The 24,203-nt window shown below is 44.2% G+C and overlaps 1 protein-coding gene across 1 annotated transcript; it reads right to left on the bottom strand.

Annotated features, from left to right (window-relative positions):
- Window positions 1–1,919: 1,919 nt before the first annotated feature.
- On the bottom strand, window positions 1,920–22,962 carry pdgfbb (platelet-derived growth factor beta polypeptide b; the record flags this gene model as incomplete). Its single annotated transcript, XM_080776441.1, has 7 exons — window positions 21,887–22,962; window positions 10,329–10,425; window positions 9,103–9,159; window positions 4,786–4,979; window positions 3,822–4,010; window positions 2,380–3,232; window positions 1,920–2,083 (listed from the first exon to the last, which is right to left on the bottom strand). Exons 1-7 carry the CDS (start codon window positions 21,950–21,952, stop codon window positions 1,920–1,922), a joined length of 1,620 nt encoding a protein of 539 aa, XP_080632567.1. The 5' UTR covers window positions 21,953–22,962.
- Between the last annotated feature and the right edge of the window lie 1,241 nt (window positions 22,963–24,203).

Here is a 24,203-nt window from a genome sequence, read left to right as displayed (position 1 = left end):
GTAGAATGCAACAGTAGGTTCCTCCACCCCCCACCCACCACCCCCCCCTCATTCCGCAGATTCTCATTGGTCAAAAGTACAAGCCTCACAATCCTCTGGGGGGCAGGAGGGCACCGGTTGGTTGGTTGGTTCATTGGCCAATAGAAAGCTGGCACTGCGCTGCAGCCCTCAGGTCCATCTTTGGGGTTTTTCGCGCATTTTATTTACTTTGTAAACAAATACAGTGTTTCTTTTTCTTATTCTCCTTTTCACCACTCCACGTCCATATATGGGTAGTACAGTACGTATACAGTAATGTCACAGGTTCACCAGGCATTCATAACATTAGTATTGTTACTGAGGAGACCCTCAACTGGACAGGTGAATAAATACTTATATTATGGGGGGAGAGGAGGTCACTCTGCTTCACCTTTTTGTTTTGGATTGTCCACGAAATACACCATCATGTGTCCCTGGGGTAAGAGATAAGAAGACGTAGTGATTAAAGGTATATTCAGTGATTTCACTCCAAAAACCTTAGGTTTCGTTTTTGGCTATAGGTGGCAAAGCCTTTCATCCAATCAGGATAGAGAGCCAAAAACGAAACCTAAGGTATTTTGACCCCCAGGGGTTAACTGGGGACAGGGAGGAACTCCTTATATGGTCAGCATACTCTATAGTAGAGAGGATTATCACAACAAAACAAAAAAATAAGTGATATTTGAATTAAGTGAAATCACTGAATATACCTTTAAACAACACTAAACAATGTTAAACTCACTTTGCCTGTTGCTTTGCCACTTCATGTGCACATTCACTTTAAGCATGCGCATATACTTTTACTTAAGTAAAAGTACATTTGAGTACTTTTTTCTTCCACCACTGATCGTGATTCATTTGCAGTAATCGAGCATGTTATGTCATGGATAATTTAACGTAATAACTGAACTGACCTGTCGGTGTGACTACATCAGCATGGCTCTCATCGCTGCCTTGCTGATGCGTTTTAACGTAATAACTGAACTGACCTGTAGGTGTCACTACATCAGCATGGCTCTCATCGCTGCCTTGCTGATGCGTTTTAACGTAATAACTGAACTGACCTGTCGGTGTGACTACATCAGCATGGCTCTCATCGCTGCCTTGCTGATGCGTTTTAACGTAATAACTGAACTGACCTGTCGGTGTGACTACATCAGCATGGCTCTCATCGCTGCCTTGCTGATGCGTTTTAACGTAATAACTGAACTGACCTGTAGGTGTCACTACATCAGCATGGCTCTCATCGCTGCCTTGCTGATGCGTTTTAACGTAATAACTGAACTGACCTGTCGGTGTCACTACATCAGCATGGCTCTCATCGCTGCCTTGCTGATGCGTTTTAACGTAATAACTGAACTGACCTGTAGGTGTCACTACATCAGCATGGCTCTCATCGCTGCCTTGCTGATGCGTTTGAACGTAATAACTGAACTGACCTGTAGGTGTCACTACATCAGCATGGCTCTCATCGCTGCCTTGCTGATGCGTTTTAACGTAATAACTGAACTGACCTGTAGGTGTCACTACATCAGCATGGCTCTCATCGCTGCCTTGCTGATGCGTTTTAACGTAATAACTGAACTGACCTGTCGGTGTGACTACATCAGCATGGCTCTCATCGCTGCCTTGCTGATGCGTTTTAACGTAATAACTGAACTGACCTGTAGGTGTCACTACATCAGCATGGCTCTCATCGCTGCCTTGCTGATGCGTTTTAACGTAATAACTGAACTGACCTGTAGGTGTCACTACATCAGCATGGCTCTCATCGCTGCCTTGCTGATGCGTTTTAACGTAATAACTGAACTGACCTGTAGGTGTCACTACATCAGCATGGCTCTCATCGCTGCCTTGCTGATGCGTTTTAACGTAATAACTGAACTGACCTGTAGGTGTCACTACATCAGCATGGCTCTCATCGCTGCCTTGCTGATGCGTTTCCGGTTCTTCCTCATCCTCTTCCTGGGCGGGTTTGGCCGCGCTGGGGGGGCGGGGGGCCGGGGCCCCCCCGCTGCAGGGGCCAACACTGGGGGCCGTGTGGTGGTAGCGGTGGTCATTGTTTCTGAAAGAGCAGAAATAATCTCTTGGTGTTATAGCATTATGTTATGCTTTAGCTATTGAAAAATAGCAGATCTACAAGCTCGTAGCGCGCCACCGAGTGGCGCGCTACGAGCTTGTAGGTCTGCTATTTTTTGAAAAAAATCAAGGAACGACTGACATATAGAAACATAGCTTTTTCAGAAAACTGTCAGGATGTAGAAGACATTTTTAGAATCTGATCTCAGGTCAAAATGGGTTATACAATGCGGAAGCCACGAAGATATGAAATTCCGCAGCTACACTAACTGCTTACTGTACCTGTTTTTTGTGTAGTGGTTTGTGGTCGATGGTGTTCTTTGTGGTGACGTCGACTCTCCCTCTCCTCCTCCTGCTGCTGCCTCAACACCTCCTTCTCCTGGTCCAGCCTCTTGTGAAGGAGCAACAGCTCCTTCTTCTCCTGCTCCCGTCTCTCCTCGTCCGTCCCAGACCTCTTCCCCACCCCCTCCTCCTCGGGGGTCTCATTGTCCCTCCCCCGCCTGTCCTGTCCCCCTCCTCCTCCTCCTCGAGGTGGAGGGTCAGGATTTGGCTCTTTCGTGGGTCGGAACCACACGTTCTGGCCGGGTGCCTTGGTGGTGGTGAGGCCGGGGCCGAGGCCGGGCTGCGGATAAAACCGGGCCGTGACTCGCTCCTCGGAGGATTCACTGGCGGCGCGGTGGTGGTGATGGGGGGTCTTTGAGGTTCTGTCGTTTTGCAGCGACGAGCCGTCGGTCTGCGTGCCTCGCCCGGCGGTGCCGTTGATCGCCAACCCGCCGTCGACACCCTCGTCGACCCCCCCCCCTCTGCCGCCGGCCTCGTCGACGACGACGAAACCGTCACCGCCGCCGTCCTTCACGGAGGAAAGTGTCCTGTTGCTCCCGTGCTTCTCCTGATTGTTCTTATCGGTCCCGTCGTTGGTTCCGAGGAGCCTGCTGGCGTTGTAGACCCAGTGCGGGCCCCGGAGGGACGGAGACGTGTCCTCCTCCAGGCCGTAGCCCCCCTCCTCTTCGGACGGGGTGATGAACGTGTCTCCTCGGGGGCTCCAGTGTCTCTCCAGCAGCTCCTCCAGTTGGACCCTCTGGTGATGCTTCAGCTCGTCCTGGTGATGCAGAACCTCCTTGGACCGGGCCTTGACCTTTTGGACAATAAAGTTGAATCAAATTCAGCTCAACTTTTCCATGATTTTGTTCTGTATACAGTTCAGCTCAGTTCATACGATTGAGCTGAGGCTATTTCATTGAGTCTGATATCTTTGTTCTGATTACATGCAAACATACACAGGTGGACATTGGTGGTGTTTATTTATGTCTGCCTGGCTTGTAATATTAATTAAAAGCACTGTCAGCTCAGTATAGTATTATACAATGTCACAGATGGAGTCTTATAAGGCCCATTTATACTCCTGCTTTAGGTGAAGAGGTGACCACTGAAACGGTGGTTAGTAAAACAGAGAGATGTGTTGTGTTTATACTCCTGGTTTAGGTGAAGAGGTGACCACTGAAACGGTGGTTAGTAAAACAGAGAGATGTGTTGTGTGAGTGCCGGACGTGAACATGACGTCGTGTTGTAGTTCTCAGTGGTCACCTTTAGGTCTTCACCGAAAAGCTGGACTATGAATATAGGCCTTAATGCTAGGGCCTAGGGGACACGGGGAGAACATGCAAACTCCACACAGAAAAGCACACTTTATAAACATGTCAGAATAAAAAGCTTGACGGTGGTACCTGTCCCTGGCTGAGGAGGGTCTGGTTGCGGTGCTGCTCCTTGCTGTGGGTCTGCTGTCGGCGGGAGGACTTCTTCCTGAGGACCGGAGGCCGCGGGGCGGGCTGACACCGGCACTCCACGTGGTCCACCACCGACACCACCGCCTTGGCGTAGGTGGGCCGCTTGTTGACGTACTGGATCTTCATCACCTGTAACCGCAACGGAGAGGAGGATTTACTCTACGGAGGAAAACCGACCCTGTGCTCTGATGTAACTATAGAAGTAGCTTATTGTCAGTATCAGCCGCTGACACGTGGGAGTCTGTCCCCGTAACGATGCCCTATAGGACCCCTGGGAGATGGAGTCTGTCCCCGTAACAATGCGCTCTATAGACCCCTGGGAGATGGATTGCTGAGGTGGAGCGCCACACCTACCATCAGCTCCCAGTACTTCACGCACGACTTGCCGCACAAAAGCCACGCTACTCATACGCTGAGGTGCCAAGGATCGAACCTTTGAACTTGTGGTCCAAAGGCGAAAGGAAAGGTAAGGTACTATGTTTACCCAGGGTAACTGGACTAAGCTCAAGAACTTGTCTACAGCCAGGCCCTGCTCATAGAACATTTCATGGTAGGGGTTCAATGCCTTGCTCAAGGGCACTTCAGCGGCACTTAACGTGCCGGTCTGGGGATTCGAACTGGCGACCTTCCGATATCAAGACCGCTCCGCAAACCGTTCGGCCACCGCTGCCCCAAATGTAACTATAGCCCAATTAAAATGTGTGTGTGTGTGTGTGTGTGTGTGTGTGTGTGTGTGTGTGTGCGTGCGTGCGTGCGTGCGTGTGCGTGTGCGTGTGTGTGTGCGTGTGCGTGTACCTGTAGGTAGCGCGTGTGCGTGAGCACGGGGACACACTGCAGACTCTTGGTGTTACAGTGTGTGTGTGTGTGTGTGTGTGTGTGTGTGTGTGCATGTGTGTGTGTGTACCTGTAGGTACCGCGTGTGCGTGAGCACGGGGACACACTGCAGACTCTTGGTGTTGCAGCAGCCGGAGCAGCGCTGAACCTCAACGCACGGCGGCCACAGCAGGAAGTTGGCGTTGCTACGATCCAGCATGGCTCTGGTGACCTCTACGACCTCCGTGCGAACTTTACACAGAGCCTGCTGTGCTGGTTGGGCGTCTGATGGGAGGACAGAGGAGAGTTACAGTTATGTTACAAGTAAGACGTGCAAACGCGGGAAGCGAACGCAACGTAGTTATACTTGTTCGTTGGCATGTTCCAGCTTGTTGTGCATTCGAAGCAGGGCCTTGTCCACGTTCCTGCGTTCATCATGGCCCTTGGCTTTGTTGATTTTTTCAAACCGGGTCCATGTAACCATATAAGGAGTCCCCAAAGCAGCTATACGTCCAAATATGGAGTGTGTTGCATCAATCACAAACAAATCACTCAGCTCCATATATGGGCACAAAGGGGGGACACACAGACAGACAGACAGACAGACAGACAGACATGATCTGCTGGGTCTCATAGTAAGTGGTCACTGCATTCGCAATAATTCATAGTACTGTAGTATTACCACCAGGGCCTAAGAAATACGGGGAAGCAGCTTTTTGCTTCTTCGGGCCGACGGCATGGAACAAGCTCCCACTGTACCTTCGACAGGCAGCCTCTGTAGACATTTTTAAAGCTCAGCTCAAGACCCACTTCTACAACATTGCTTTTAATTGATCTTTAATTTTTTGTTATTCATGTCCTCACTGTATTGCATTACTGCTTGTTTTTTTTAATGTCGTTGCCTTGCTTTTCTTTTTTATTCGCCATTGCTCTGTAAAGCACTTTGAGCTGCATTTCATGTCATGCTATACAAATAAAGTTTTATTATTATTATTGGCCCCATTAAAAGATAAGGTGAGACTGATGAGGATATTAGTAATACTGTGTACATTTTCCTATTTCATGACAGAGTATAAGTACAAAAAGATAGCTACAGTATAATAATCAATGGGGAGCAGTCACTCAAAACAATCAATTACCCAAATCGATTATTATTATTATTATTAGGCCGGCCCTTTCCAGGGTCCAGCAACAAACACAAAAAACAACACAAACACTTCAATACAAAAATGCAATACAAAAAATAACGAGAGTCTCCGACATATTTCTTGCACCATTTCATAAAGAATGCTTAATCCATTTTGCGCGGGATCCCCTTTTGGTGTTAGCATCATGTTATGCTTTAGCTATTGAAAAATAGCAGATCTACAAGCTCATAGCGCGCCACCGAGTGGCGCGCTACGAGCTTGTAGGTCTGCTATTTTTGAAAAATCGAAGAGCGACTGACATAGAAGACATTTTTTTAGAATCTGATCTCAGGTCAGAATGGAAAACTGTCAGGATGTAGAAGACATTTTTAGAATCTGATCTCAGGTCAGAATGGAAAACTTTCAGGATGTAGAAGACATTTTTTGAATCTGATCTCAGGTCAGAATGGAAAACTTTCAGGATGTAGAAGACATTTTTAGAATCTGATCTCAGGTCAGAATGGGTTAAACACAAACATACTGTTTTGAAGAACTGTGGGTTTACAGAAACTCTCATTCCAGGGATGTCTGTATCAGCTTAGAGCCAAGAACTAATGAGCAACGATCAACATGTTGCACGTCTCTCTCATCCATCTCATGATTAGCTACAGCTGTCTCTAAACCCACACAAGTTGTTATGAGACGAGTGTCTGGCGTACAGTATAAATATGATTGCTCTGCACATTCATCTGAAAGTATCTGTTTGCCTGGGGGTGCAGGCCTGAGCAGTCATAGCAGTCGGTTTGTACTATACGGTGAAACATGTTGTGGCGCAATTTACCAAAATACAGCAGACAATAATATAACGATGGAATCGCTTTATACAGCTCTGTGGAGTTTATAGTTTAGTTTAATTTATCTTTGTTCTGATTACATGAGTCTCATGGTGGACATCTGCTTTATTACGATAGAGAGAGAACGGGTCAACAGGGAGGATCTCAGCGTGTCAGTAAAACTACGCTCGTTACATTAATCGTCCTCCTGGGAAGGCTGACTGAGCTACTCTCCAAGTACTCCGTTAATGAGGACTGAGTGTTCTGGGAGCTCTTGGAGAGAATCAGGAATCCTCCTGGCCGGCACTACAACCAGCCGTCTTTCACTGTTGGAGTGTCTACTTATGAGTACATCTGTCATCCTAATGAATGCCTTCACGGTTGGATGGAAGAGAGAGAGTGAACTGCCCTGACATTGCCTCACTTTTGAACGCACACAGTGTAGAGGCCGTTAACCCATTCTGACCTGAGATCAGATTCATACGAGGTTTCCACTGGACACACACTGGTCTGATTAACCCATTCTCACCCGAGATCAGATTCTAAAAATGTCAGTCGTTCTTCGATTTTTCAAAAATAGCAGACCTACAAGCTCGTAGCGCGCCACTCGGTGGCGCGCTATGAGCTTGTAAATCTGCTATTTTTCAATAGCTAAAGCACAACATGATGCTAACACCAACATGGGTTCCCGTTCAGAATGGGTTAATCTCCTCCCCCTCCCCCCCCTCCTCACATCAGGGTGATGACACTCAACATTATTGTTGTATTATTAACCCATTTAGGCCTGAATTATTTTTAATTCTAAATCCTGACAGTTTTCTGAAATACCTCATGTTTCTAGGCCTATATATATCACTCAATATTTCATGTCACGGACCCCAAAAATGATCTGTATTTGACCTCCATCTGAAAACATGTTGTTCCAGGGACCCTCCCAGAAGCAAAGATTTGAGTTAAAAACGTTCACTCTGAAAGAATATATTCAAAGATTTGCGACACATTTTCACGATAAAAAAAAAAAAATAGCAGACATACAAGCTCATAGCGCGGCACTCGGTGCCGCGCTATGAGCTTGTAGATCTGCTATTTTTCAATAGCTGAAGTATAACATGATGCTAACATCAAAATGGGTTCCCGTTCAGAATGGGTTAACTACAATAGCCTGATGGCTACAAGCTGATGGCTTGTAGATCAAACATACGGATGACATTCTCATCTGATCAGACGAGAGGAGTTCAATGTTTGAACATCTGCAGACCAATTACAAGCAAGTATTATTCTTTGTTTGCTCTTTTGTTTTGTTGCTCTTGTTTTGCTGTTGTTATTATCTACAGTATAGCTGCTGTATTATTGTCTGAAGGAGTGCCAAAAAAAAGCTTTTTTACTCTCATGTACCTGTCATGTATACACAAGACGTATAACAATAAAGTACAACCTTGAACCTTGAGTAACATTAATGCCACAGGAATAAACGATGAAATGAGGAGATGGATAAAGACATGAGATACATATAAAATAGAAATACATCCCACTGGAGGCTAAAAAGACCTTTTCTGTACACTTTGTTTTCATTTACAACTGAAGTCGGTTTATATTCTTGTTAACCCCATTAAATACAAATCAATCCTGACATAAGGGATCCTGACCCAAAAAAAACCTGAACTTTTGAAATTCCGTAGATTATCTGTGGTCTGGGGGTTTTCTGGCTCAAACAAGTGCTCTGATTTGCCTGCGGACTGTGAGGTAAGAGTCGAGAAAAACCCATATTATATGACATAGGAATTTGCAGATGGCAGATGTCACAGTTGAGGTATTTTTTTCCTGTTTTCATTGCAGCTCAAAAGGCTTCAGAACACACAGAGAAAACCCCAAACCACAGAAAATCCACTGAATGTTCAGGTTGTGTGTGAGTGCCAATAGAGCGTCGCAGTCCCTCCCCCTTTCAGAACGACGAGTGGCCCAGGAAATGAATCTCAATGCATTTCTCCCCATAGGCTTTTCTTAAAGTATTTATTTAAAGACGGTTACGCCGCGGACAAAGCCAACTCGGATCGTGACAAATCATGACAATGAACACAATATTTTGGGGCCGATCAAATCATTAGAAAGAAGAAAATAAAGGCAGGAGACAACACTATTTGTTTTGTTTTTCTTCTTATAAATTATTTGATCGGCCCCAAAACATTGTGTTCATTGTCATGATTTGTCACGATCCGAGTTGGCGTCTTTAAATAAATACTTTGCCTACGGGGGAAAAATGCATTGAGATTAATTTCCTGGGCCACTTGTCGTTCTGAAAGGGGGAGGGACTGCGACGCTCTATAGAGGTCATACAATCTAAAAGAAAAACGAAAAATAAAAATAAATGAATGTTATGAAACTTTTAGTTGTCAATGTCCTCTGTCAACCAGGGCAAGAAAGACAAAGGAGGAAGAGATGAAAACTCACCGAGACTCCTGGGTAATCTGTGGCCTTCGTTAGCAGGCGAACCCTCGTCCTCTCCATCTGAGACCAGATAAACAATACATCAATATCAATTATCAATATCAATTCCACATATACTGGGTCCTCGTAGATGTTTTTGTATTGACTTGTGCTTTTTGTTCTACAAACTGTCAATACAAATTTAAATCAATCAATCTCTGCTATTACAATATTTCATTATAAAGTTATAAAGTTCCATTTAAAGTTCTGTTGCATTGTGTGGCTTTGAAGATAGACAAAAAAGAGCACAGACAGACAGACAGACAGACAGACAGACACAGACAAGAGAGAGACAGACAGCAGACGGACCGGCAGAGAAACAGACATAAATAGAAAGAAAGGAGGGGGTTTAAAGTCATTGTTTTATTGTTTACAACTGAAACTTCCCCAGTTAGCCTCAGCTCGTCCCATGTGATTGTTGAAGCATATTGCCTGTACAGTATGTACGGTAGGCCTATATAGTGTCTTGTATTATTAAGCTTGTAGGTCTGCTATTTTTGAAAAATCGAAGAACGACTGACATTTTTATAATCTGACCTCAGGTCAGAATGGGTTCATCAGACCAGTGTGTGTGTCCAGTAGAAACCTCGTATGAATCTGATCTCAGGTCAGAATGGGTTAAAGTCATTGTTTTATTGTTTACAACTGAAACTTCCCCAGTTAGCCTCAGCTCGTCCCATGTGATTGTTGAAGCATATTGCCTGTACAGTATGTACGGTAGGCCTATATAGTGTCTTGTATTATTACAGTACATTGTGTTTCCAGTCCCTCTTTGTCCAGTATTTGTATAGCAGTTATGGAATAGTGGTACGTTTTCCCTTATTATTAGGCGGGAACACATTTTGGTGTTCATGCATCATGTGGTGCATTAGCTATTGAAAAAGAGCAGATCTGCTATTTTAGAAAAATCGAAGAGCGACTGACATAGAAGACATTTTTTAGAATCTGATCTCAGAAAACTGTCAGGATGTAGAAGACATTTTTAGAATCTGACCTCAGGTCAGAATGGGTTAATTAAAAATGTACTGTTGTTACAGAAAAGACGGAGTACCGTCTACAAAACATTGTACGTAAAGTTCACGGTCTAATTGCAAAAAAACAAAAGGAAAATACAGATGATTTTATACCGTATGTTTGAAGTATAGTATTATGTGTGTGTTGTTAACAGTGGAATGCTCTGGGGTCTTTACCTACGGAGTCAGAGAACAGAAGCAGCTGGAGGTCTTCTATGGAGGAGATGGGACTGCTTCTAACCAGCTCCACCAGGGCTGCAGGAAGAGGGTCCCCCTGGAAAACACACACACAAAGAGGACAATTAGAAAGATACTGTAGGTGGCAGCGATACCCATCTTGAATCACACACCAACAAGAACATCATATTATTTATTGTCGGCTGTGTACAGTATTATGCATTTTGCGGCATGCAGTCATTGTGTTTCAGAGTGTCCTCTGCATTTCAGACAACTCTACTGTAAAAAGCTTTCCAAACAATTCCTCTGGAGAGAGAGAGAGAGAGAGAGAGAGAGAGTGTGCAGCCACTTGTGCAGCGAACAACATTCACATCATTTTTAGGCTCTGTGCTTAACTGCAAACCAGGGGTTTCCCAAGGCTGTGTGGTTCCGACGTACTATAACCGTCCGACCTACAGTCATGAGTCCAACACCCTATACCCAAAACTCAGCTCTAAACCCAACCTCACAGGAAGCCACGTGTTCATTTTAACCTGCCACATGTTAGTTTTAAACTGCCACGCATGTCAGGCGGGACGGTGTTGTCAGACGAATGTTGTTTAACCAACGTATGCACGCCCCAGCGCGTCACCCAGCCAGTACAGTAAGGGTTATTATTCACAGGGCCAACTGTATGGCGTTGGCATAGCATACTGTCCGCTGTGAGCCTATATACATTAAGGTATTTCTGGCGAGTGACAGTATATGTTGTAAAACAAAGTATATAAACCAGGCTTAATGCAATCAGCTTAATGCGACATAATAATGGCTATAACAACACACTTTAGACTCTGGAATGACTACAGGCTGCTGCCCCACACAGACAGACAGCCAGGCAGCAGCCAGCTCCACCGCGATACGATTGTGTGTGTACTAGGTGTGGGGTTTGACCCCCCAGAGTCATTAATGGGATGGTGGTGTGTGTGTGTGTGTGTGTGCGTGCGTGTGCGTGTGCGTGTGCGTGTGCGTGTGTGCGTGCGTGCGTGCGTGCGTGTGTGTGGAGGGGTATTAGCCACAGTGAGTGCAGGACACACAATGGTCACTATGAGCGGGCGGGGGGGTGAATGACTATTGGCCTTGTGTTCGTCTCATCTGCTAACATTTAGGGGTCAAAGGAGCAAAGGAAGGAGCCAGGAAGTATTGGGGGAAGGAGTGACACAGAGAGAGAGAGAGAGAGGAGACGAGAGGCATGGAGGTGATGTCTGAAAACAAGAGGGATAATGGATGAAACAGAAAGACGAGAGGGGGGACGAGGGGATCAGACATGGGTCGGGAGACTCGAGGGTCGAGAGAGGACAGGTTTAAATGTTGGCTCCTCCCGGCTGTAACACAGAACCACCGAAAAATCACCTCTATTTTGACCTGAGATCAGATTCTAAAAATGCCTGTTTGAAAATGACGGTTTTCTGAAAAAGCTTATGTTTCTATGTCAGTCGTTCTTCGATAATAAAAATAAATAAATAGCAGACCTACAATAAAATAATGTTTAACTGAAATTTCAATATTCATGCTCCTGGAGAAAAAAAAACATCCAAAATGTCACTTTAACGGCATTCTTATTATTCTCAGATTAGTTGTAAGTAGTTTTTTAATACTTTCTTTTGCTGCACTAATAATGCAACATTAAAATGCATTATCTTTCCACTGCAGGTCTAGTCCAGCAAACATCCAAGCGTGTGTGTGTGTGTGTGTGTGTGTGTGTGAGTTTCTTGAGAGTACACTCTCAAATCCATGGTGTAATTCATTTACTTTCAAGGGGGTCCCCATGGCTATAAGCGATTGATAGTTAAGGAACCAAATTGGACATTTACAGTTCTGTTATAGTTCAGAGTGTCGAAAATACGGGTCCATGATTTGGTTCCATTTCTACACTCTCTCCAGAGCTAAATGAACACTCCGGATTTCTGCTGTGTTTACGATGAATCCCTCAGGGACGAACAGTCTTAGCCAGAGGAAGCAGCCAGTCATCCGTGTGTGAACATGGCATTCATTTCACACACCCTGCCCTTACTGTAAATGCCATTGACTTCTTCTCCACCTATTGTTGGTCGACTCAGAGTCAAATTATACAGGAGGGAAATGCCCTGAATTAACCCATTTTGTGCGGGAACCCCTTTTGGTGTTTGAAGCATTGTGTTATACTTTAGCTATTGAAAAATAGCAGATCTACAAGTTCATAGCGTGGCACCGAGTGCCACGCTATGAACTTGTAGGTCTGCTATTTTTGAAAAATGGTGAAAATGTGGTGCAGATCTTTGAATATATATTCTTTCAGAGCGAACATTTTTAACTCAAATCTTTGCTACTGAGAACCACATATTTTCAGATGGGGGTCGGTGGCCAATAATACATATAACTTTTGGGGTCCTTGACATGAAATATTGAGCACCACTGATACAGAAACTTAGGTATTTCAGAAAACAGCCAGAATTTTTGAAGCCATTTTTTTTATTTCGACGTCAGGCCTAAATGGGTTAACATCTCGACTCTGCACAGCCGCTGATGCCCCCAAGGAGCCATCAGGGCTGTACTTCCTCCCTCTTCCTCCCCCCCTATCCAGGTTCCACCAGCAGGCGGGCAGAAAAACCTGCCGGCTTGTGGCTAATTGTGTCTGATGATGAATAATCATCATGGATGTGTCTTTGTTCACGGCGAGGCGCCCGCTGTCGCTGTCACGAACCGTTTGAGTCAGAGCAGGAAGAATTAAACACTTACAGCGCCGGGTAACCCATAATAAACAAAGCTGCTGATGTAAACAGATAAGTATATAATTTGCATTGCACAGGTCGGGGAATGTAAACGCACGTCAATAATAATAATGCATTTATATACGAAACAATATGCAACTTGGCAACGTCACAGTGTCCGTTCAAAAGGGAAATGCGTAATTTGGTTACTGGGTGACGACGTTACATTGATCATTACAATTTTTTTTTTTTTTTTTTTTTTTTTAAATTTTTATCCCACGATTTTGTAACCCAGTTTTCTTTTCACCCAGTGCCAATTATCTAATGTAATCCTGGGCGCTACACTTCCTCTGCCAACCTGGGGGGGCAGCGGACTGACCTCATGCCTCCTTCTATGCATGAGGAGTCCAAGCTGCTTCTTTTCACCTGACAGAGGGGAATTTCCCCGGCCGGACGTAGCGCGTGGAAGGGACACGTTATTTCCTTTCCCCTCCATCAGGCGCCCCGGCTGGCCAGGGGGAGGTAGTTTTAGAGACCAGGATTATGGCATGTTTTTGTGAGGGTATCTACCCTAGGGGACACGGGGAGAACATGCAAACTCCACACAGAAAGGCCCTATCGCCAACCCCCACCTCGGGTATGGGCACTGACGCCGCCGGTGCCCACAGCGTCCCCAGCGGTAATCGAACCCAGGACCTTCTAGCTGTGAGGCGACAGCACTACCAGATCATTACAAATTTTAACAAAGAATATTTTGTGTTACTCGCCAGTATAGGCTCTACAGCTGCGAAGAAAATCATCTTGATTAAGTGGAAATATGAAAAATCACCTTCACAGCAGAGACACTGGCTGAATGAACTGTCATCTGTACTGTACTCCTGAAAATATACTGTACAATGTAAGAAGAAGGCCTGCTACTTTTGAAAAGATATGGGGCTATAGGTTCTTACCTTCAATATCTCCTATTTAGTTTATATTGTTATTTTCATTTATTTATCCGAGTTGTTTTTTACAGTTTTTTGTCTTTTATTTTTTGAGTTTGTCTTATATATATATATTTTTTTTAAAGAAATCATGATTCTGTAATTCATTGTTGTAAATGATGATGTCTGCATTATCAATAAATCTAAAAGAAAAAAAGGGAGACGCGTTATGTACATCTGTAGGGAAGATTTTAAATGAAAATATTAGTATATTATATTATGCTTAGGTGTTTATGTCAGCCCAGAATTGTAATAATGAATTGCATTTTTATGGCGCTTTTCTATGCACTACGTGCCTACTCAAAGCGCTTACAATGGTTCATTCATTCATACATTGGGAGGTGAAGCGGCGAACAGTCGACGCCAGCGTCCTCACTTCCCAAACCCCAATCCAACCCTTGATGCTGAGTGTCAAGCAAGGAGGCACTGGGTCCCATTTTTATAGAGTCTTTGGTATGACCCGGCCGGGGATCGAACCCCGACCTCCCAGTCCCAGGGCGGACACTCTAACCACAAGGCCACTGAGCTGGTAATAATTGGCTCAACGATGAATAAACTAATGAAGGAAAATACAGCAAGTTAGCTTTAATACATGTACAGTATACGTATTCACTTGTATATTTAATACAAGTAAGTGAATGTATTAAATTCATTCACTGGCTTCAATTTATTTGTCTTATCTCTCAATGATTTTGCAATAATATGGAAAGCAATTCATGCCAAAAACGCTGAGCTAAAATGAAGTGAATAGAATGCATTCACGCTGCCACTAGTGTCTGCGACTGATCAACCAGAGTCTACCTCAGCACCATCTCAGCTGCATCTGGAGTCACGCTTTATGTGCTTTGCCTGCTTTAAATAAAGTATTTGTGCTGATGGAAGCAGAGACAGTGAAGCTGTCTACAGACTATCAGTGGATTCATTATCATTTTTGGCTAGTATGGAAACCCAAAACGCCAAAATGGTGACATGTGTGTTGTTTTTGGCAGCAAATTTCGATTTTAGTTTAGTCAGTTTTAGTCACAGTTTAGTCACCTGGAAATGTCTTAGTGTTAGTCTAGTTTTAGTCGACTAAATCTACAGTTGATTTTGTCTACAAAAAATGTATTTTGGCGGGCCTTGATGCCGTCGTAATGAGTGTTTTTACACTTGCTGAAAATAGCCGATCTCAGCTTGTAGATCGGCAACCAAGAGTAAAATGACTTATAGTAGTCCCTTCCTAACATTTTTAGTCTATTTTTTATTTGTCAACGAAATTGTCAGTATATTTAGTCTTATAGTTTTAGTCATCGTAACTTAGTTTTCATTTAGTTTTTGTCAGTGGAAAAAGGTAGTCGACGAACATTTTTCGTCTTTAGTTTTAGTCGACGAAAACAACACTGGTGACACGTGTGTGTGTGCGTGTGTGTGTGTGTGTGTGTGCTGCTGCACATCCACCTACCTCAGTCACCACGACCGGTGCTGAGACTTAACCCATTCTGACCTGAGATCAGATTCTAAAAATGTCTGTTTGAAAATGACAGTTTTCTGAAAAAGCCATGTTTATGTCAGTCGTTCTTCGTTTAAAAAAAAAAATAGCAGACCTACAAGCTCGTAGCGCGCCACTCGGTGGCGCGCTATGAGCTTGTAGATCTGCTATTTTTAAATAGCTAAAGCATGACATAATGCTAACACCAAAAGGGGTTCCCACCTAAAATGACTTAAGGAAGTGAGCGGTAACGTCCTGCTTCTCTGTTTGTCCTGCTCTCAGTGGAGACTGTTTAGAGAGGCAATGAGGTCACTTCCTATTTCCTCATTTTAAACATCAAGAATGAGCCCGGCCGTTTAATAGTAATTCTGGAGCAAAATCACACGGAAATAAACCTCCTGTCATCTCTAGTTCAGGTTCAGGGGTTCTCAACAACCCGTGGGTCGCGACCCCTCACAGGGGTCCCCCCAAATTATGAAATAATAATAAAATATTTTGCAGCTGGAAATTGGAAATTGAGAGTTTCCATAGTATCACACTAAACCCAAGCGTTTAGGTTATAAACTGTTTTAAACACATAATTTGTAACACTTTTTAAACGTGTCACAGCGTTTAGATTATAAACAGAAGAACATGTTTAATCGCCTGTAACACTTTTTAAACACATAAACGTGTTTAGTTTTTACAATCAAAGTCAGTCATATAGGTGTTTAGAATTCGAACACTAGGTGTTTGAGTGAGGTGTTTGAGTGAACTCGTGTTCTACTGTATTGTATGAATATTAATAAACACTTGGCATTTTATACTGTACATGCATAAACTTTCCTTAATGATTATGATCTGTTTCAGTATTCATACATTTATGATCGCTGTAAATCCCTGGAACATGTGACGCGTTTAAAACCTAAACACCAGTGTGTAATAATAAAATTAAATGTTTATTAATGGTCATAAAATACAGTAGAACACGAGTTCACTCAAACACCTCACGAGAACACCTAGTGTTTGAATTCTAAACACCTATAATATGACTGACTTTGATTGTAAAAACTAAACACGTTTATGTGTTTAAAAAGTGTTACTGGCGATTAAACATGTTCTTCTGTTTATAATCTAAACACTGTGACTGACACGTTTAATTTTTTTTTACAAATATGTGTTTACAACCTAAATACTTGGGTTTAGTGTGATATTCTCTCTATTATTAAGGTTATTTTTATCGCGAGACACAGCCAAAGCATTTCCGGGTTTTCCCCAGAGCCCAAAAACATGGAGAACCTAATAGTTGATCTATAGTTAACTCCACTTTTACACAATCCAGTCCAGACCTTTGCATGCACTTAATTAGCCTTTGTGAGCCTTGGCAGAAGACGTAACATAATCCAGTGCTTATCCCACCGTTTCCCATTTGGTAGAGACATTCTCTACACTCACCACAAACCCCTGGAGGATTATCGGACACATTGAGGAATGCCAGGTACGCACAGGGGCTGTGGTGAGCAGAGGGGCTGTGGTGCACAGGGGCTGTGGTGCACACAGGGGCTGTGGTGCACATAGCACAGGGGCTGTGGCGCACAGAGGGGCTGTGGTGCACAGGGGCTGTGGTGCACAAGGGGCTGTGGTGCACAGAGCACAGGGGCTGTGGTGCACATAGCACAGGGGCTTTGGCGCACAGAGGGGCTGTGGTGCACAGGGGCTGTGGTGCACAGGGGGCTGTGGTGCACAGGGGCTGTGGTGCGCAGGGGCTGTGGTGCACACAGGGGCTGTGGTGGTGGTGAGCAGAGAGGCTGTGGTGCGCAGAGGGGCTGTGGTGCACAGAGGGGCTGTGGTGCACAGGGGCTGTGGTGCACAGGGGCTGGAGAGGAGAGGAGAGGAGAGGAGAGGAGAGGAAACATCTAATGCTACATAATTAGAGGGTCTGTGTTTGCTGCCGGCACACAAGCCGAGCTAGAGGCTACAGCAGCAGCAGCACACACATGTGCACGGGAGTGGTTGAAAGCCTGCGTATATATACGTGCATGTCGCTAGCATGTGCATCTTAAAGCATGCATGTTTTTCTAAAATAGCAAATACATACAGGCCAGGCACACAAGATCACCATGTGTCACATCATGATAGGGTGAACTTCTGTGAAGTGAGGTGCGCTCTTATCATTAGATTACATTAGATTAGATTAAATGTATTGTCACTGCACATAGTATACATACAAATACTTTGACAATCATCATAGATCATCATACATTGTGCTTAGTCAAAGTATAACATCCCGTGGTACACACACACACACACACGCGCGCGCAGTCACGCACACACCACACACACACACACACAAAGCTGGGAATAGGAGGGACTAGCAGCGCCTGTCCAAAAATGTTTTGAAATTGTGTGAATATTTTGACCATGACACGCCCCCAAAATAGGGATGACAGTAAGTGGTTCTACGACTAATAATAATAATCTGGATAGATAATGATGATAATTATTCCTTGCACAGCTACAGTGTCATAACACACACACACACACACACACACACACACACACACACACACACACACACACACACACAAACACAGAGCTCCTGATTCACAGAATATACCATGAATGCTGATTACGGGCTTTGGGATGCCTCCTCCATGCCACCCATGCTGCCAATTTAACATTTAGAGAGACGGGGAATTCCATCCTGGTCGTCGTGTATAAGTTTAGTTACGCCTCAACGTGCGGTAATTATTTGTGACTGTACACATTTCTGCCTCAAATGGGCCGGGGCGGGTCAGGCCTGTCTGTCAGCGCGCAGCGATAAGACCACAAGATGAACTGGAATCTATGAGGAAAAGGACTGATTCTCGTGCTTTAACCAATTCTGACCTGAGATCAGATTCTATAAAAATGTCTTCTACATCCTGACAGTTTTCCATTCTGACCCGAGATCAGATTCTAAAAAATGTCTTCTATGTCAGTCGCTCTTCGATTTTTCAAAAATAGCAGACCTACAAGCTCGTAGCGCGCCACTCGGTGGCGCGCTACGAGCTTGTAGATCTGCTATTTTTCAATAGCTATAAATAAGACCAACTGCCTCATTATCCTATCACAGTGCTGCTTCTATAAGACCATCTGACCTCATTATCCTATCACAGAGCTGCTTCTATATAAGACCATCTGCTTACCTCTTCACCCCTCTCGCTCATCTCATGGCTGTCCACCCATCGCTGTCCACCCATCACTGTCCACCACCCACCACCACCACCACCACAATCAACTCCACTTGTCAGACCCGACTCAGTCCAGCAGAACTGTGGGTCATGGACTCATGGCGAACATCAAGCGAGGGTCCATTGTCGAGAGAGCCGGGCTTTTTCATATCAAGGACAACGAGGTCCATTATTTATCTGGCATTTGAGCCACGGACGGAACCACCGTTTGATGAGATTTAGTCTCTCAGACCCCAAAATATTTAGTTGTCATTGAGCCACGGACGGACCACCGTTTGATGAGATTTAGTCTCTCAGACCCCAAAATATTTAGTTGTCATTGAGCCACGGACGGACCACCGTTTGATGAGATTTAGTCTCTCAGACCCCAAAATATTTAGTTGTCATTGAATAAGATTTTCTCCACAATTGCTGTATTGATAATGTATATAAACAACAATTTTAACTCTCAAGAGTTAAAGATCTATATAAGGGTCCACTTGGTTACTATTAACTCTCCATCATGCCTGGAACCCCCTCAAGGACCGCCGGTGGTCCCCGGACCACTGGTTGAGAACCACCGCTATATATAAGACAATTAATGAAGGCCCGGCTCTCACTGGGCCGGTTCTGTTGTCTGTGGAGGAGGAGGAACTGGAACGGAAGTTATCCGATTAATTTGGACGAAGCCGACAAAGACGTGTGCCCCAGTTTGACCTGTTTATATCAACACTTCCTAAAGCGGACCATCTTGTTGTCTCTGTCTGACCATGTGTGCCTGCCTGCCTGCCTGACTGCCTAACGCACGCGTGTGCATTCCTGAGTCTGCGCACGTGTGTGTGTGTGTGTGTGTGTGTGTCTGTCTGTCTGTGTGTGCATGCGTGCGTGCACGGTAAATGGTAAATGGTGCATTTATATAGCGCCTTTATCCAAGGCGCTTTACATAGATTGTGCATTACATTCACCCATTCACACACCGATGGCAGCGGAATCCATGCAAGGCACCAACTAGCACATCGGGAGCAATTAGGGGTTCAGTGTCTTGCTTTGACAGTAACTCTGGGGGAGCCCGGGTTCGAACTGGCAACCTTGCGGTTCCCATCCAGGCACTCTACCCCTGAGCCACCGCCGCCCGTGTGTACGCGTATTGATTATCTTGCTTCCCATACTTCTTAGATTCTATGACTGGGAAACTGATTGAAATCTTTCTTTCAGGCCTTTCACGTCTATTCACATAAAACTCTGGCATGAATGAATGGACTTCATATCTATAGCCAGCCATCATCATCATACGAGGCCAACAATGTTTATGAATGTAACTGTAAAATGTCGCTTATAAGAAAACCTCATTTGACCTCATATACGTCTGCATGGGACTTTAGTCTTTTCTATAGTTGACTTCTGAGGAAAACGGTCCCAGTTATACAGTTAAAAAGATGAATAAATCATTATGTGTGTGGGACTGGGAATATAATTTTTCTACCAAACATGTGGTTGCCACATTATTTGTTTTTTTTGTGATAAAAAATGATATGTGATAATGTATGTATGTATGTATGTATGTATGTATGCATTTATTGCTTAATGTAAATCGCTCTGGATTAAGAGCTACTTGCTTAAATTATAAATGATATGTATGTGATATTAATTTTGTGGAAAAATAAAATGATACACATAGCAATTCTATAGCTGACCTACAGATTCACTCCGGGTGAAAGCACCAACATGGTCTTCTAAAAACTCAAAGGGTCAACAACCTTTTTGTGTAACAAGTTGACTGATATACAGTGTGTGAGAGAAACACCTCACATGATTTACTGTATAGCCTACAGTACAAGACAGTCTCAAAACACCTCCCAGAACTATATATTCTTTACTGGAGCTGTGAGTGAAGAAAAGGGGAGTGTGTGTGACTGTGGTGTGGACAGCTGAATGTCTGGTTTATTGAAGAGAAAAAAGAAAGGGGGGTAAAAAGAAAGCCCCCTGTCATGTCATGATGATATGATTATGTTTATTGACAGGTTTATGAGTCAGTGAGACATCTGGAACGGTCTCCATGGAAGCACGTGGTGTGTTCGTTCAGCCATGCAGGGAGCCTAACATCACCCTCATCGTCATCATCATCATCATCATGGCTCTGTTAAAGCTCTCAGCTCAGAGAGGAGCAGACCTCGGCATGTGTCTGCCCTCAGGCGTCCATTCATAAAAACCAGTTAATGGCAGAAATAACTGTTATTTTCTCTTTAAGGATTCCCCCCACCCCTAATAACAGTGCCGAGTTCTTATATATATATATATATATATATATATATATATATATATATATATATATATATATATAGTTGGCCCCCAGAGGACGCTGCTTTGATAAAGTTTATGTCAGAAAGGCTATACCATTACCGTATACGACCCAGCATTGTGCCGCAGTGAATTGGGGCAGGTGCATGCACTATACAGCCTACTGTTACAAACGAGCGTTTGATCACAGGCTGCTATAGGATATATAGGCCTATATCCTTTGATATGTATGTATATAGGCCTGTGATATCGTTTGGATTGATTGTTTTTTATACACAGTTTGTAGAATGGGGTAGTATACGTTTTCAAACAAATTACAGGTCAACACAAAGTCTGCTATACGAGGATAGTTAAACACAGAAAAAGCACTAAAGACTTGTTTATGTTGAAGTGTATACGTGACACACATCATGCTTGTTAGTTTTATTAAAGTAAAGTTTACCAATATGTTTTCAGTATTTTAAGTAAGCCATTTGGCCTTTTAATTAAAGTGTTTAAATGTTTTGAATTATTGTTTATGTTGAAGTATACGTGACACATCATGATGCTTGTCGTTTTATTAAAGTAAAGTTTACCAATATGTTTTAAGTATTTTAAGTCAGCCTTTGGCCTTTTAAAGTGTTTAAATGTTTTGAATTATTGTTTATAAGTACGTGACACATCATGCTTGTTGTTTTATTAAAGTAAAGTTTACCAATATGTTTCAAGTACCGGTATTTTAAGTAAGCATTTGGCCTTTAAAAGTGTTTAAATGTTTCTAATTATTGTGTATAGATAATGATATAATTGACAGATGAGTTTAGGGTTGATGGCCAGCCCATGAAATATACGGTAATCAGTCTCCATGCAGACTAAGTTCTCTCTCTAGGATTTAAGGCGTAAATGAACTCACCTCCTCGGCTGCGCCAAACCGGAGACACGCCGCCAGCATCGCGAGCATCTGTACCCACCAGCTCATGTTGCTGCCCAGCCTCGAGACTCCGCGACGGACCGGGCATTTAGGGAGGCAAGGAGTCTCTCTCTGCTCAGCACTGGCTGCGGGAGGACAGTCACAGGACAGCGGCTCGCCCTGGGGATCTGCTGCGGGAGGACAGCGGCTCGCCCTGGGGATCTGCTGCGGGAGGACAGCGGCTCGCCCTGGGGATCTGCTGCGGGAGGACAGCGGCTCGCCCTGGGGGTCTGCTGCGGGAGGACAGCGGCTCGCCCTGGGGATCTGCTGCGGGAGGACAGGACAGCGGCTCGCCCTGGGGATCTGCTGCGGGAGGACAGGACAGCGGCTCGCCCTGGGGATCTGCTGCGGGAGGACAGCGGCTCGTCCTGGGGGTCTGCTGCGGGAGGACAGGACAGCGGCTCGCCCTGTGGATCTGCTGCGTGCGCGCAGAGGGGCAGACGGGCTTCCCACGCTGTCGTCTCCAGCAAAGAATTATCCAAAGAATCGGCGATTGTCCTCAGTTATTATAAGCCAGCGGACCCGCAGCCGGTAAGTTGCTTCAACTTCAAGTCTCAGAAGAAGATGGTGCACTTTATTTCATATATCTGGATAATCTGGAGCCCGAAACTAGGCTGCACGCTAATCCACCACAATCCAACTCCAAGTTTATTGTGCGTAAAACAAAACCATTCACGTTAAACTCTGGAACTATATGAAGCCGCTAAAAAAAACAAAAACAAGTGAAAGAGCAGTGAATTAATAAAAGGTTCAGGACCTTACTAAATTATATTTCGAAGTAACAAAACTATGGTCCAAAAAACCACATGATGAAAAAGTTATCCACCAGATCTCATGCGTCCGTCGAATAAAGTTAAATTATCCCAGAGATGTCAAAAAAAAAATACAAATCCAAATTAATAAAGTAAACCAAAAATAAAGAAAATCCACTTGTATTCGCGTATACGTTTCCAATGCCTTTTGCCCAGACTATATAGCTCAGTAGGCTATTTATTTCCAACTCGTCTGTGACAAGCACTAAAACCTACGACTCTAACGGCAGCTGGACGGTGGTTCTGCTCTGTTCTTCCAAGGAGCCTTATCAATAAGCACTCAGTGCGCCTCTCTCCTCGACCTATCCCTGGACCTGCCTGATTACAGCCGGTGCGCAGCCTTACGCACACTGCACTATAGCTCCCATAGCCCGGAGAGAAGGTCACGCTTTCATTGGCTGGCTGGTTGTCATGCAGGCAACTTCTGGCAGTTTATAGCTATATGGCATTTGGTAGCTTATTTATTACCATAACATTTAAAATTGGAATCATTAATATAGTCAGACAAAAATGACTTAATATTTTAAAGGGATGTTGATGAATTGCCTAACTGTAATAATAGCCTTATTTGGCCAACAATAGTATTAGTGACAGTCTGACAGACATGACAGAGGTTTAGCCAAGCAAGCGTTCTGCTCAAATTTGCCTGACAACCAACTATAGCCAATTACAGCACGACAGACCACCTCCAGTCTATGGGATCTATTAGTAGTCTACATTCTCTACAATTCCTGACCGAGTTCTCTCTCTCTCTCTCTCTCTCTCTCTCTCTCTCTGAGGAATAGGTCATGATCTGCAATTGCAATTGGAATTCGTCTGCAGCATTTTTTCATTTTTTTCAAATCCTCAAAAATGATGAAAAACGGCGTGCCATAGTTTTTTCATCATTTTTGAGGATTTGAAAAAAATGAAAAAATTAAAAAAACGATGGGTTTTTGAAAATTTGAAAATTTGAAAAAAAAAGTTAGCCTCGTTTCTCATCATTTTGGACCGTGGGCTATAGCCCATATCGTACGGCATACTATAGCGCGCCGTTTTTCATCATTTTTGAGGATTTGAAAAAAATGAAAAAATGAAAAAAAACGGTGGGTTATAGCCCATGTTTTTTGAAATTTTGTCTCCCTCTCCCTCTCTCTCTCTCCCTACCTCTCTCTCTCTCTCCCTACCTCTCTCTCTCTCTCCCTACCTCTCTCTCTCTCTCTCTCTCTCTCCCTCTATCTCTCTCTCTCTCTCTCTCCCTCCCTCTATCTCTCTATCTCTCTCTCTCTCTCTCTCTCTCTCTCTCTCTCTCTCTCTCTCTCTCTCTCCCTACCTCTCTCTCTCTCTCCCTACCTCTCTCTCTCTCTCTCTCTCCCTCTATCTCTCTCTCTCTCTCTCCCTCCCTCTATCTCTCTATCTCTATCTCTCTCTCTCTCTCTCTCTCTCTCTCTCTCTCTCTCTCTCTCTCT

The sequence above is a fragment of the Protomyctophum bolini genome (genome assembly GCF_963924005.1).
Source record: "Protomyctophum bolini genome assembly, chromosome: 11".
NCBI lineage: Eukaryota > Metazoa > Chordata > Actinopteri > Myctophiformes > Myctophidae > Protomyctophum > Protomyctophum bolini.
Note: the sequence above shows the minus strand (reverse complement) of the source record. Positions and strands in the feature narration are given on the sequence as shown.